Below are 12531 nucleotides of genomic sequence, written 5' to 3' on the forward strand. Positions count from 1 at the left end.
CCCGAACCGGCCCCGATTTGAATGGGACGAGCAGGGACGACCAATCTGCAATCGCTGTGGGGAACCAGGCCATTATAGTCGTCAGTGTGGGCCCCGCAGAGCATCCGAAGGGGGTTTTTAGGTTGACCGGCCACACTGGGTCGTGTGGCCGGGACCCCTCGAGAAGACCAGAGAAGAGGAGATAGCTCTAGGAACCAGATGGTTGGGTATAGTCCGATGGCAGAAGTAAAGGTGTGCGGCAAGACGATTCAGTGCCTGGTGGACATGGGCTCCCAGGTTACGTTGTTTGCAGAAAGCCTCTCACAAGAAATATTCGGAAAGCAAGGAGCACAAGGAGCAGAGGCCCCCTGGCTGACGTTGAAGGGTGCAAACGGCCTTGAGATCCCTTACATCGGCTATAGATTGACAGACCTAGAAGTCCACGGGGTGGTGGTCCCCCAAAAGGGTGTGATCATCGTACAAGACAGATGTTTGGGTACTCACCGAGCCCTATTGGGCATGAACGTCCTCTCTGAGTGTTGGGAGGAATTATTCCAGGCTCGGCCTGGCCCAAGGATCTCACCTCCCGAGAGGCCCAAGTGGGAGCGCGTAGTGGCTGACTGCCGCCGGGTCCAGATGACCCAGGTCCGTAGAGACCGGGAGGAGGTAGGAAGAGTAATGTGTCGTTTTGCTTTGTCTATTCCCCCTAGAAGTGAGGCCATCGTGTGGGCGAGAGCACCATTTCGAGAAGCTAGCCCAGAGGAGTGGGTGTTGGTTGAGCCCCACACGGACTGCCCACAAGTGGAAGTTGCACGGGGCCTAGCGGCGGTCCACCGGGGGAGGGTCCCTGTGAGAGTACGTAATGAACACCCATATGCAGTGCACTTACACTGACACCAACGGCTGGCCCGGCTGACGGCGGTCGCACCCCACCAGGTGAGGGAAGAGAGAGACGTCAGTTTTCGTCAGGTGTGCCCTACTGTCATTGAGGTGGCCCTGACACAGATGGATGCCTCGTCGGATGACAGGGGGAGAGATGTGCCGAGACACCTTGTGGGTGAGTCGCTGCAAGGGGAAGATCTAGAGCGGGCACAGACACAGAAACTACAGACACTCCTTCGGAGATGGCAACATGTGTTTGCAAAGCATGATGAGGACTACGGGTGCACCAAGGTGGTGGAACACCACATCCCTACTGGGGACGCAGGGCCAAGCAGGGAGAGATACCGACCGATTCCACCGACCTTGTATACAGAGGTACGCACACTCTTACAGGGCATGCTGGGCCGAGGCATTGTCAGGGAGAGCAGTAGCCCCTGGGCGGCCCCTATTGTACTCGTACAGAAGAAGACAGGAGCCTGGAGATTCTGTGTGGATTATCGTAAGCTGAACCTAGTAACGAAGAAAGATGCTTTTCCCTTACCACGGATTGAAGACTCTCTCGCCAGCCTCACGCAGTCAGCATGGTACTCCACCCTAGATCTGGCCAGTGGCTATTGGCAGGTGCAAGTGGCCGAGGCAGACCGGGAGAAGACCGCCTTCACGACCCCTTTCGGACTGTTGGAATGGGACCGGATGCCCTTCGGGCTCTGCAACGCTCCGGCCACCTTCCAACGTCTGATGCAACGCTGCCTTGGAGGTCAGTTGATGAAGTCAGTGTTGGTATATTTGGATGATGTGATTGTTTACTCCCCAGATTTCGATTCGCACCTCTGGCACCTCGAAGAGGTCTTCCAGGCCATGGAAAAGTATGGGCTGAAGCTGCAACCTGATAAATGTCATTTGTTACGGCGAGAAGTCCATTTTCTGGGCCACGTGGTCAGCGCAGCAGGGGTGGCCGTAGACCCTGGGAAGGTATCTGCAGTAAGGGATTGGAACGCACCAAAGACAATCCTTTTTAGGGTTTGTGGGATATTACAGACGATTTATAAAAGATTTCTCAAAGATTGCTAAACCTCTTAACCAGTTGCTGGTTGGCACCGGTCGAAACCGGGGACGTGGGTCGCCCCCCATAAGCTGGGACGCTGACTGCGAGACGGCTTTCCAGAAGCAGAAGCAAGAACTGCTACAGGCCCCCATTCTAGCGTATGCTGACTTTACTAAACCGTTTGTTCTTTACACAGATGCAAGCAACCTGGGATTGGGGGCAGTATTGGCCCAACAGCAGGAAGGAACTGAGCGGGTAATTGCCTACGCGAGCCGGAGCCTCCACCCGGCCGAGAGAAATGATGCAAATTACAGCTCGTTCAAACTGGAACTGCTGGCTTTGAAGTGGGCCTTGAGTGAGAAATTCAAAGACTACCTCTGGGGTGCCAAGGTGACAGTAATTACAGATAACAACCCTTTGGTACATTTACAGACGGCGAAGCTGGGAGCAGTGGAGCAGCGGTGGGGCCTGGGCAGTATCGGCCTGGGCGAGAGCATACGAACGCGGACGTCCTTTCGAGACTGCCTGAGGTGGAAGGCCCCAGGTACCGGGCGGACCAAGAAGAAGATAGCCGTGGGTAAGGGAACCTAGTGGGTTCGTGGGATTTTTGCCTATTCTAATAAATTGCCATTTGGCAACTTAAAGGGGCGAATGGATCGTAACCTCCAAATGGACGCCCGATCGCCATGTAACCAAATGACGGTCTGGCACTTTTCCCCTTACCCCCTGGTAATGACCCAATTTCACCACTAATGATGAAACGGACACCACATGGGGCGCCCTCGTGCTGGGGCGGACCACCTGGACTCCCGTCGAGCCATTATCTTGCCCGCTTGGCATCAAACTCAATGTCGATTTCCTCCTCATGTCCCGTCAACTTGTTAATGTGCCCACTGACCCATTAGGGGGTCTTCGTCGTGCCCGCGGAGCAAGTATTCTGCCCACTTGCCATTTAATATTTCTCAGTAGTCTTCCTCACCTCCCATTAAACAACTATTATGCCCCCTGACCACTTACAGGTCTTCATCATGCCCACAGAGCAATTATTCTGCCCACTTGCCATTTATCCTTACTGCAGTCCACTTTACCTCCTCCAGCAGCAGAACCCCCAGCCACACATTTGACCCGAAGGCAGCTTTTCACTACTGGTAAGCACCATCTTACATAAATTTGTCTCATAAGTTTACGGTGAACAACATAACATAATAACAGTTTTATTATTATTTCTGCTCCAGGCACGTCCGTTTCCACTGCTGAAGATGATGATGAGGAACTGGTATTTGCTGCATCACAATGTGAAGCACAGATAAATACAGGTGTGGCATATGACACAGATGCAAATATTATAAGAATGTTTTTGTGAAAATGCAAAAGCAGAAGCATTTATTTTTTAAATAATCAACATTTTTAACAATTTTTTGTTTACAATACAGAATTATGTCACATCTTGCCTCAAGCTGGATGTATGCTTTGAGCGCATTTCTTCGAAACCGTAAGGATGTTTAAAGGTGTCAGTGTATTTGGGTTTCCGAACGTACCCGTTGTTAAACAATCACTGCATAACTTCTTCACACCGCTTGCACTTCTCACTCACTCTTTAGCTCCACCTTAGCAGACAGGATGGTTGGGATCATTGTTGTAATTATTAGAGGAACATCTTTTCCTTAATGTGTCTGTGTGCATGCTTCATGTCTGTGGGCATCATTCATTTATACTAAATTCACCACGCCTCATATCCTCCATTCTATCTAATTTACACATCAACATTTTATCCCTGCAAGCAAAAACCGAAACCCAATGTAGTCCAGCTATGATTAATCCACTTCTACCCTAAAATAACCTTGAATACATTTTCATGCTGTTCTTGCCTAAATAACTTTGAGATGTATGATATTCCATTATGTAAGCAAAGTCAACAGGTGTTCAAGGGGTTTGCTTTCATTTCTTTTATATGTATCATCTATTTGTGTGCTATGGTTAGACATCTGTTAGACTTTCATGAGCAGCCCAAATTCTGCCTTATTTTAGCCAAAATTGCTTGCTGGGATCTTACATTAATAAAGTGTACACTGGGTTCTTTGCTTCTTAACACTAGTACCATTTTCCTCACTGTTATTCCTAAATCTAATCCTAATAATTATTAATACTTGTCCAAAATTCTGCTTCGCCGACTGTTTGTGGGCTGCTTTGTGGTATTTTACTATGAAATGCAACATTCATCCTTATATTGTTTTTGTTTTAATTCACTCAGAGACCTGTTCTGGTCCGTCTCCATCAGCGGAAACAGCAAAAGCACCAGGTCTTCCACATCATCCACCACCAGCTGAGCTTCCAGTTCACTGGAAAGATCATCTTCCACCTTTCCAGCATGAGTGGATACGGAACACACTATTTAAGGCCAACCCGCGAACCGGCAAGCCAGAACTAGTGTCCCAACTGAAGCTTTGGTGGTATCCTCCTCAGGTCCCTTTAATTCACACTCAGCCGCCCGCCTCACCTGACCTCTTCTTCTGTCGGCCCCTTTTCTTATGGATGCCGCTCAAGATGTGGCGATTTCCTCTTGTCTGTGTTCGACCAGACTGTGATAAGCACAAACTAACAGCCGCAGGACTTTACCGTACCGTGCGCAAAGTCTTGGACATCGACGGTTGGTATGATCTTGCCACTGAGTATCTGGAGTGCAAACGCTGCAAAAAGAAATATCCCGCCTGGTCCGAGGACATTTTGGGGCAACTGGATATGGGCCACCGCAGTCAGTTTCCAGCTTTGCTGACATACATGTAATTCATAATGACAATCATTCATTAATAGGCACTTTAATTTGTGATTTTTTTTTTACCAAACAAAGCATTTGCATGATTATACTGTTGTTTTTTAGATACTCATGTGACAACCGGGTGCTGAGGATGATGAGGGAGAGGACACAGGGCAACAGCGTGACACAGCTGTACAAGAAGCTCATGGAACAACACAGTGAGGCATGGACACAGCGTGTTCTTCAGTACCTGACTGCCTGTGAACCATTTACAAGGTCCTTCCTTGTGCAACCACCCTTGTTTGCGGAGCCTCCCTCTTTACCTGCCCTACCTAAACCTAAGTGGCTGTTAGCCGTGTACGCCAGGGATGTTCTGGGGTGACTGCACGAGGTCAAAGCCAAAATTACATCTGTCTTGGGCTGTGTTCTGAAGATGGACTCCACAAAGAAGGTAACACATCCCTGTATCCAGAAATTTGCCATATGGATATGTGTGTGTACACAGTTTTTAATTATTTTATTTTTTGCAATAGGTCACAAAGAAACTTGCCGGTGCTGCTGCAGGAACAGCTGCCTGGTGCACAAATGTAGGAAACGAACATGGCCAAGTCCTTGTCTCTGTGCTGACAGCCGCAGAGGGACATGGACTGCACCCTATGGCAGCTGGCCTAATGAAACGCTACCGAGAGGCAGGAGAGGCAGCCCCGAAAGTGATGTACGTGGACAGAGATTGCTGCAGTCTTCATGGCAAGTCTCAGGTGAATGTCATGTTTTCGGAGTGGGATGAGCTTGAAGTGCGCCTTGACATCTGGCATTTCATGCGGCGATTTGCTGCAGGTGTCACGACAGAGGCTCATCCGCTCTATGGGATCTTCATGGCACGTCTGTCCATGTGCATCTTTGAGTGGGATCCAGATGATGTGGCTGCTCTTCACCGTGCAAAGGAGGGTGAGCTGGCAGCAAAGAAGGCTGGCCACATCTCAGGAAAGGCGCTGAGTGCCCGCATTACCCGGAGAGAGTTGGCACTGCACTGCCAGAGGAGGACCAGGGGTGTGGAGGAGACCACCAGATTGATTGGATCTCTGGTTGATCTGTTTGACAGTGCGAGTGGTAAAGACACTCTGGGAGTTCCTCTGCTGGACCATGAACGGATCCAGCAGATTTGGAAAGAACAGCGTAAGCACGTACAGTGTATCCAAGACCCTGAGAACTTTCCCCTCTACACGAAGACAGGGACACTGAAGAAAGGCGGTGTGGAACTGTGCTGCTACAGATGTGCCCGTGGCTCTACCTCTTTGGAATCATTCCACCTCCACCTAAACCGTTTTATTCCAGGTATTACATACATATGGATTAAAAATATTTCTTTAAAGTAATGTCACATTAATAAATGTCACACTCTACAGTAATATTACAGGTCTTTTCTGATGTCATAAGCATTGACAAAGCTGTCTTACCAGTCACTAGTAACTCTGGTTATAATACCAATAATTGTTTATGTAATTACATAGCACCTCATGTGCAGCACATATCTTGAACATGTGTGACACATAAAACCATTTTTGTTTATCTGACTTTTAGGAACCAGTGCCAGTGATGCACATTTTCAGGCTTATCTTCTTGAGGGCTTGATGCGCTGGAATGATGACAGGATGGAAGATGCCATAAAAGGAGCGTCCTCCATCCGGACATATGGCAGTGCCATGAAAGAGGCTGTGGACAAGCTTTCCCGAACTGTCTTCGGAAAGCCCTGGGATGAGCGCTATCGCCCTCCTGGAGCATATACAGGCAAGAAATTCAATAATTTGTTCTTTTGTAATATTCTACTAAGTTATATATTTAGTGTACTAATGTACTAGACAAATGACTAACTTTTTTTATTCTTGTAGGTGCTGGGAATGGAGTACCTTTACAGCCAGACTGGCAAAACACTTACTCCAGTGCTCCAGAACCCAGAGGAGGAAGACAGGCTGGTGGAGGAAGTTGATGATCAGGACCTGCAAGATGAGGGGTTTGAGGAAGAGATCATGGAGGACATCACAGTTCCAGTGCTGTATGAGGATGACCCTTGCCGTGATCTTGAAAACAGCCCCTCATCTTTGCCTTTGCATCAGTCCCCATCATCGATGGCTGATGTGTTACTGGCTGAGCCGTCCACATCATCATCTCCTGGTGGAGAACGACAGCATCTTGCCCCTGCCCATTCAGTGCTGTCACAGCCATCTGACACTGGAAGCAGTATTTCCGACGAGGCTCAGGTAAGACACTTTAAGGTCTTTTTTTTTAATTGCTAACAAGCATTCCTCCACATACTCTCCCTCTCTGAACCAATCTACTTTCCTAACCTGTCTTTTTGATCCATATTGCAAAATTGCTAAATAAGTTCCAAGATATCCCCTTTTAATACTGTAAATCATGGTAATGAGACTAGAGCAGAACACATGGGTTGGCTTTCAAGTAAAACTGCAATTAGCTTAGAATGATTACTATTTCATTTTCTGCTACAATTCTCTATATTTTTAAAACAATTACTGGAGAAATGCATGGAATTTGCCATCATTCTTTTAAAAATGTTTGTAACAATTTCAAAAGCAGTGTGTTAGCATTTGAGAAATGTACATAGTATACATAATACATTGTGCTTTGCAAGTAATAAAGCATAAATGACAGAAGAATTTTGAAAGATGTGGATATTGAATGCATTGAACTGATGGATCACATTAACCTCTTTACCGCACTGTGACATTAATAAGACGTCCAACCCTGTTGGGTTAGTTGCTTGTTCCTGCTTTGACAGGTTTTGACTGTGTACAGTTTTTAAATGCCCTCTTAGTATTGACCTAAAACAATGCTTGATAGCAATTGAAAAAAAAATTAATTTAACTCGTTTTACTCCACATAAATTCATATAAATCTGCATTTACTAGGGAGCAGTCATTGGACCCGATGGCATCGCTGGGTGGGACAAGGTCCTGGATTTGGCTGGTTTCCTGGTGGGTCTTCGTGAGGCTCCTTACCTTACTGACCAGCAGGTGACAGAGGCCATCCAGCTGTGGAAAGCTCTCCTAGATTTCGACAAACAGCGGGTCAACTATCAGCCTCGACATCAGCCTCAGCTGACACATGGGCGCTATAAGGCACCGAAGCGGTCTGGAGTCACACCAGGTGTGGAGAGTGTGAAACGGTGTCTGATTGGACATCCTGGGGGTCCAGCGCAGTGGCCCGATGCCAGCCGCTTGGTTAACACCATTTGTATGAAGCTTTGTGCTTTACACAAGTCGTCAACCAAGAAAGATGGAGTTTGCATCCCCAGGTGGTCTAAAGTTATTTCAGATTACCACCACATCCGAGAGTTGGTGGTTAACAATCCAACCCTGATGGATAAAACAACGATCCAGCTGTTTGAGATAAACCATAGGACACTCACTCAGTGGTAAGCAAGGCACATCATTCGCTTCAAATTAACTGAATACTTACACACATATATATAATAAAAATTTATTTTTTCAGGTTTCGTAAGTGGAAGAATAGACTGGAAATGGGCGTCCTCGGTCAGGGTCTGACTCCATCTAACCCAATTGCTGTGGCTGATACACACCTGCCTCCACAGAGGGAAAAATTGAATGAAGTACCATCAACATCAGGCCCAAAACATCAATTTTTCCTTCCACCAAATCGTGGAGGACAGGCTCCTCTTCTGCGACCAGGTCGAAAGCCAGCTGCTGCCACCAGGGAGTTTCCCATCGCACTTGCCTCCACAGCATCAGGAGTTGTGCAGCCCATTTTAGCACCCATCGCACCTGCCCCCACAGCATCAGGAGTAATGCAGCACATTTTAGCACCGGGGTTGTCGTTTGGCACAGTAGTCTTTAATCCAGACATGACTGTGTCAGTGGTGATTCCACCTTCTGGTGCTTCGACATCCAGTGCAGTCCCAGCTCCCCCTGCTCCGGCGTCTGCTGCTCCTGTGTCCCGTTACACCCAAAGAAACAGGCGCCGACGGGCTGTGGAGAATGAAAGTGGTGTCCAGAAGAGGAAGTATGTGCGAGGGGTTACTTTTAACACGTGCAGCAAATGTGGGCAGCCCAAAACGAAAGAGTTTGGCCATAGCCGATATGGTAATGCCACATTTTGTTTGCGTGCCTCAAATGGCAAATCTTTAGAGGAATGGTTGGCAGAGCAGCGCCAGCAAGAAAGATGTCAAACTCCACCACCTCAATAAATAACATCTTTCCTGTATATATTGTACATATTTGTGCGTGTGTGTGTGTGTGTGTGATCATTTCAATATTTGTGTGTATTTATTTTAATAAAAAATTTACATCTGAAGTGTCTGTGGATCTGATAAATAAATCCGAAAAATCATATCAATCAAATCATATGCCACACAAAAACACGTCTTTAAAGAAACATTTTTATATAAACATAAAAAACATACAAATTTACCTTACTTACATTACCTTATAAACACGTAATATTTTATAAAAAATAATATACACAAAATAATGAATATCAATCAATATAATGATATATCATAGTACATAACTAAAAGAGGCACAGTTAAATGAACCATGTTTTTTGTGGTAAAAGTGTAGTAACCATGCTTTTTATAAATTTTTATATAAACATAAACAAGTAATGTTCTTTTAAATAATAATATACACAAAATTATTAATATCAACCAATATAATGATCATAGATAATAGGCATAGTTAAATTAACCATATTTTTGTGGTAAAAGTGTAGTATGGTTTTTATTCATTTTTATATAAACAGGTAATGTTCTTTAAAAAAAATAATATACACAAAATAATAAATATCAATCAATATAATGACATGCCATATAGATAACTAAATAGTTGCGCGGTTAAATTAACCATGTTTTTTTTGTAAAAGCGTAGAAACCATGCTTTTTGGTGTATTGTATACTATTAGCAAAACCATGTTTATTTTGTGGTAACCATGGTTTTACTACAGTACATTTTTTGTAAGGATTTGTTGGATACTTCGTCACGCAGACCACGGGTTCGAGTCCAGCCCGCGGAGGGTGACTTGTTTCAAATATAACTAAAACTACTGTAACATACCATAACGCAGAGGAAAATATCCAGAATATTGTTGCAGGTGAAATCTGGCGCCGCATAACCGCTTTTTGCGTCTTTTTCGCTTGCGTGCGGGGGCGCAAAGATTGGGCCCCTTCCTTTGCGCAGCGAGCGCTCTGCCATTTGAGCTAATTCCCCTTGGGCTCAACGCAAGACTGATTTGGCTTTTTACAAGCTGGCTGCTACGTGGTGGAAAATTGTTTCCCAGTGGGCCGGTGGGGTTCCTCGATTGGCTTGTTGGTCTAGGGGTATGATTCTCGCTTAGGGTGCGAGAGGTCCGGGGTTCAAATCCCGGACGAGCCCACCTTTAAATTTGCCTATCAGAGCTTTAACACACAACACCGCTGTGTATGGCAATCCGGGCAGCAGAGGAATGTCAACGAGAAACCCGTGAAGGACGTCAGAGACCCCTCAGAGGCGCCTCTGCCTTTGGGATTTCCAGTTAGATACCGTGTCCGAGGCGGTCTGGGTTTGCAATCCCCTAGACGATCCCCCTACCCTTTATGCTTTCTACCAGAGAGGGCTTGCTGTTTTAACAAACGATGAGTTAATTTCAAGCAACATAATTGACTCAACCCGAAAAATGAACCAGGCTATTCGTCTTACTCCCTCCTGGCCAGGAAAGGCACACCATCCTGTCTACTGGGCCTGGCTAGGTAACCCTGATGTGCCCGGAGCTATGAGAGTTAAATATAGAACCAGGCTAGTGATGCATGGTGTCCAAATTAGTTTACGGATGATTCATCAGAATTTTCTCCCAATCTAAAATCAACACTTGGAAAATGTGATAAAGACATGGCTTCTTAGATGTTTCTTGACGTTACAACGTACACTAAGTATTGGGATTCCCCTTCTTATAAAGATGTTTGGGGCAACACAGTGGCCATCACAAACAGAGCACTGTTGTCTCACAGCAAGAAGGTCCCCTGTTCAAGCCCTGGCAGGGTCAGGAAGCCTTTCTGTGTGGAGTTTACATGTTCCCCTTGAGTCAACGTGGAATTTCTCTAGGCACTGCGTTATTTGGTTTCCTTTCACGGTACAAAAACTATACCCACCTTGATCTATACACAGACACATACCGAGGGAAGGACAATTTGACATCTCCAAGTCGCCTAACCTGCATTTCTGACGTTGCCAATAACCAGTTCTCACCATGAATATAGCCATAGATGCTGAAATGGCGTTAAGAATAAATTAACATGTTTAACTATTCCAGATTTTCCAAACAAAAAAATATTAATGCTATACAATACAGACCTTGTCAAAGTATTTTGTTTCCTTATATGTTGCAGCAGTTTTTCAAAAAGGGCTTTTTCTGTGCTGAAATGACTGTGACCCTGGGAACTGGTGACTGTGTTGTGGTTACGTGTTTCGGAGCGGCATGGCAACGAGGCAGCACGCCTTGGCTCGTTGGTCTAGGGGTATGATTCTCGCTTTGGGTGCGAGAGGTCCCGGGTTCAAGTCCCGGACGAGCCCGTCCCTCGGTTTGCTGCTTGTTGCTGCTGCACTGTGAAACAATCATGTCAGTCTTGGCAGAGACATGCGCAGTTCCACGCAGCAAACCGTGGCCAGTTAGCTCAGATGGTAAGAGCGTGGTGCTAATAACGCCAAGGTCGCGGGTTCGATCCCCGTACGGGCCAAGCTTTTTCGCTACCTTCTCTGGCTGACCGCTTTAATGCTGTGATTTGTCATGGAAATCCTGCTACACGAGCCCTTGAGGCCGAAATAGCTCAGTTGGGAGAGCGTTAGACTGAAGATCTAAAGGTCCCTGTTTCGATCCCGGGTTTCGGCATCAAGTGCCAATTCTTAAAGGGGCGGTGAATTTGTCGATTTTATTGTTTTATACTGTTGCCTGATGTCTACTTCTGATGTCCGCGTGGTTTTTACATTCAAAAACATCAAAAACAATAAGTAATAGGCTATTTTGTAACTTAGATTAGTGGCTGTCTGGAGAAATGGTTCGTTTGAAGGGGCGGGCCGCATTGAAGACCTGGACGTAAACACCCACTGCTATGATTGGACGGCTTCATTCCCCGTCATTACATGTGGGGAAATGTTTTAAAAACATTAATGTGATAAAAATAGCAGCCGAACACAAATATGTTTGAGCCACAAAAGATTCTGGGTGCTAAATATGATACACATAAATGACAATACGTATATTAAAGTAGAAACAAAACTCGACGTGACTAAATTACCGTAAACAACACAGTAAGCGCGCATCAGAATCTAAACTGCGGCTAATAAATCCTTATCAATAACTTTGTATAATTCGATTGTGCTTGTGAGGTTGCTTTTACATTCACGTAAATGTTAAATACCACAGTTATATGATAAAAAATAAGCTTTGTTGAGTGTTTGACCTTTCAAACGTAACTCGCCTAAATTACCGTATACAACACAGTAAACGGGCATCAGAATCTAAACTGCGTTTGATAAATCCTTCTTTATAAATAACACTGTATATTTCTACCGTTAAATTACAGTCGTGTTGTTAAGTGGTGTATCTTTATTAATAGTTTAATGTTTTTAGTACATTAAAACAGTCAAACATACGTGTTTAGACACGGATGTTACAACAGACATATCAAGCGATCTCTTCTAACAAAGCAATAGTGAAACGCAGTAACTTAAATAAAGTAAAATGTCTTACTGTGTATAATGCTGTGTCATTGTTGTCAGATCCAATATAAGTGGTGCTTTAAATCACAGTCTCTCTGCAAATCCAGCATCGACTTCTTTCCAAATAAATCCGTGTACACAAAGTT

The 12531-nt window shown here is 45.4% G+C and overlaps 1 protein-coding gene and 4 non-coding genes across 5 annotated transcripts; all 5 read left to right on the forward strand.

Annotated features, from left to right (window-relative positions):
* The first annotated feature begins 4986 nt into the window (after positions 1-4986).
* LOC135780045 (uncharacterized) lies at positions 4987-6795 on the forward strand. The gene is made up of 5 exons (XM_065290997.2): positions 4987-5112; positions 5195-5996; positions 6243-6505; positions 6551-6734; positions 6776-6795. Exons 1-5 carry the CDS (start codon positions 5095-5097, stop codon positions 6793-6795), a joined length of 1287 nt encoding a protein of 428 aa, XP_065147069.1. The 5' UTR covers positions 4987-5094.
* A 3199-nt stretch (positions 6796-9994) lies between these two features.
* On the forward strand, positions 9995-10066 carry trnap-agg (transfer RNA proline (anticodon AGG)). Its single transcript has one exon. It is a non-coding gene; the product is annotated as a tRNA-Pro (tRNA).
* A 1101-nt stretch (positions 10067-11167) lies between these two features.
* Positions 11168-11239, forward strand: trnap-ugg (transfer RNA proline (anticodon UGG)). Its single transcript has one exon. It is a non-coding gene; the product is annotated as a tRNA-Pro (tRNA).
* Positions 11240-11329: 90 nt separating this feature from the next.
* On the forward strand, positions 11330-11403 carry trnai-aau (transfer RNA isoleucine (anticodon AAU)). Its single transcript has one exon. It is a non-coding gene; the product is annotated as a tRNA-Ile (tRNA).
* A 79-nt stretch (positions 11404-11482) lies between these two features.
* On the forward strand, positions 11483-11555 carry trnaf-gaa (transfer RNA phenylalanine (anticodon GAA)). Its single transcript has one exon. It is a non-coding gene; the product is annotated as a tRNA-Phe (tRNA).
* Positions 11556-12531: the final 976 nt, after the last annotated feature.

Source organism: Paramisgurnus dabryanus, chromosome 19 (genome assembly GCF_030506205.2).
Source record: "Paramisgurnus dabryanus chromosome 19, PD_genome_1.1, whole genome shotgun sequence".
Classification (NCBI taxonomy): Eukaryota; Metazoa; Chordata; class Actinopteri; order Cypriniformes; family Cobitidae; genus Paramisgurnus; species Paramisgurnus dabryanus.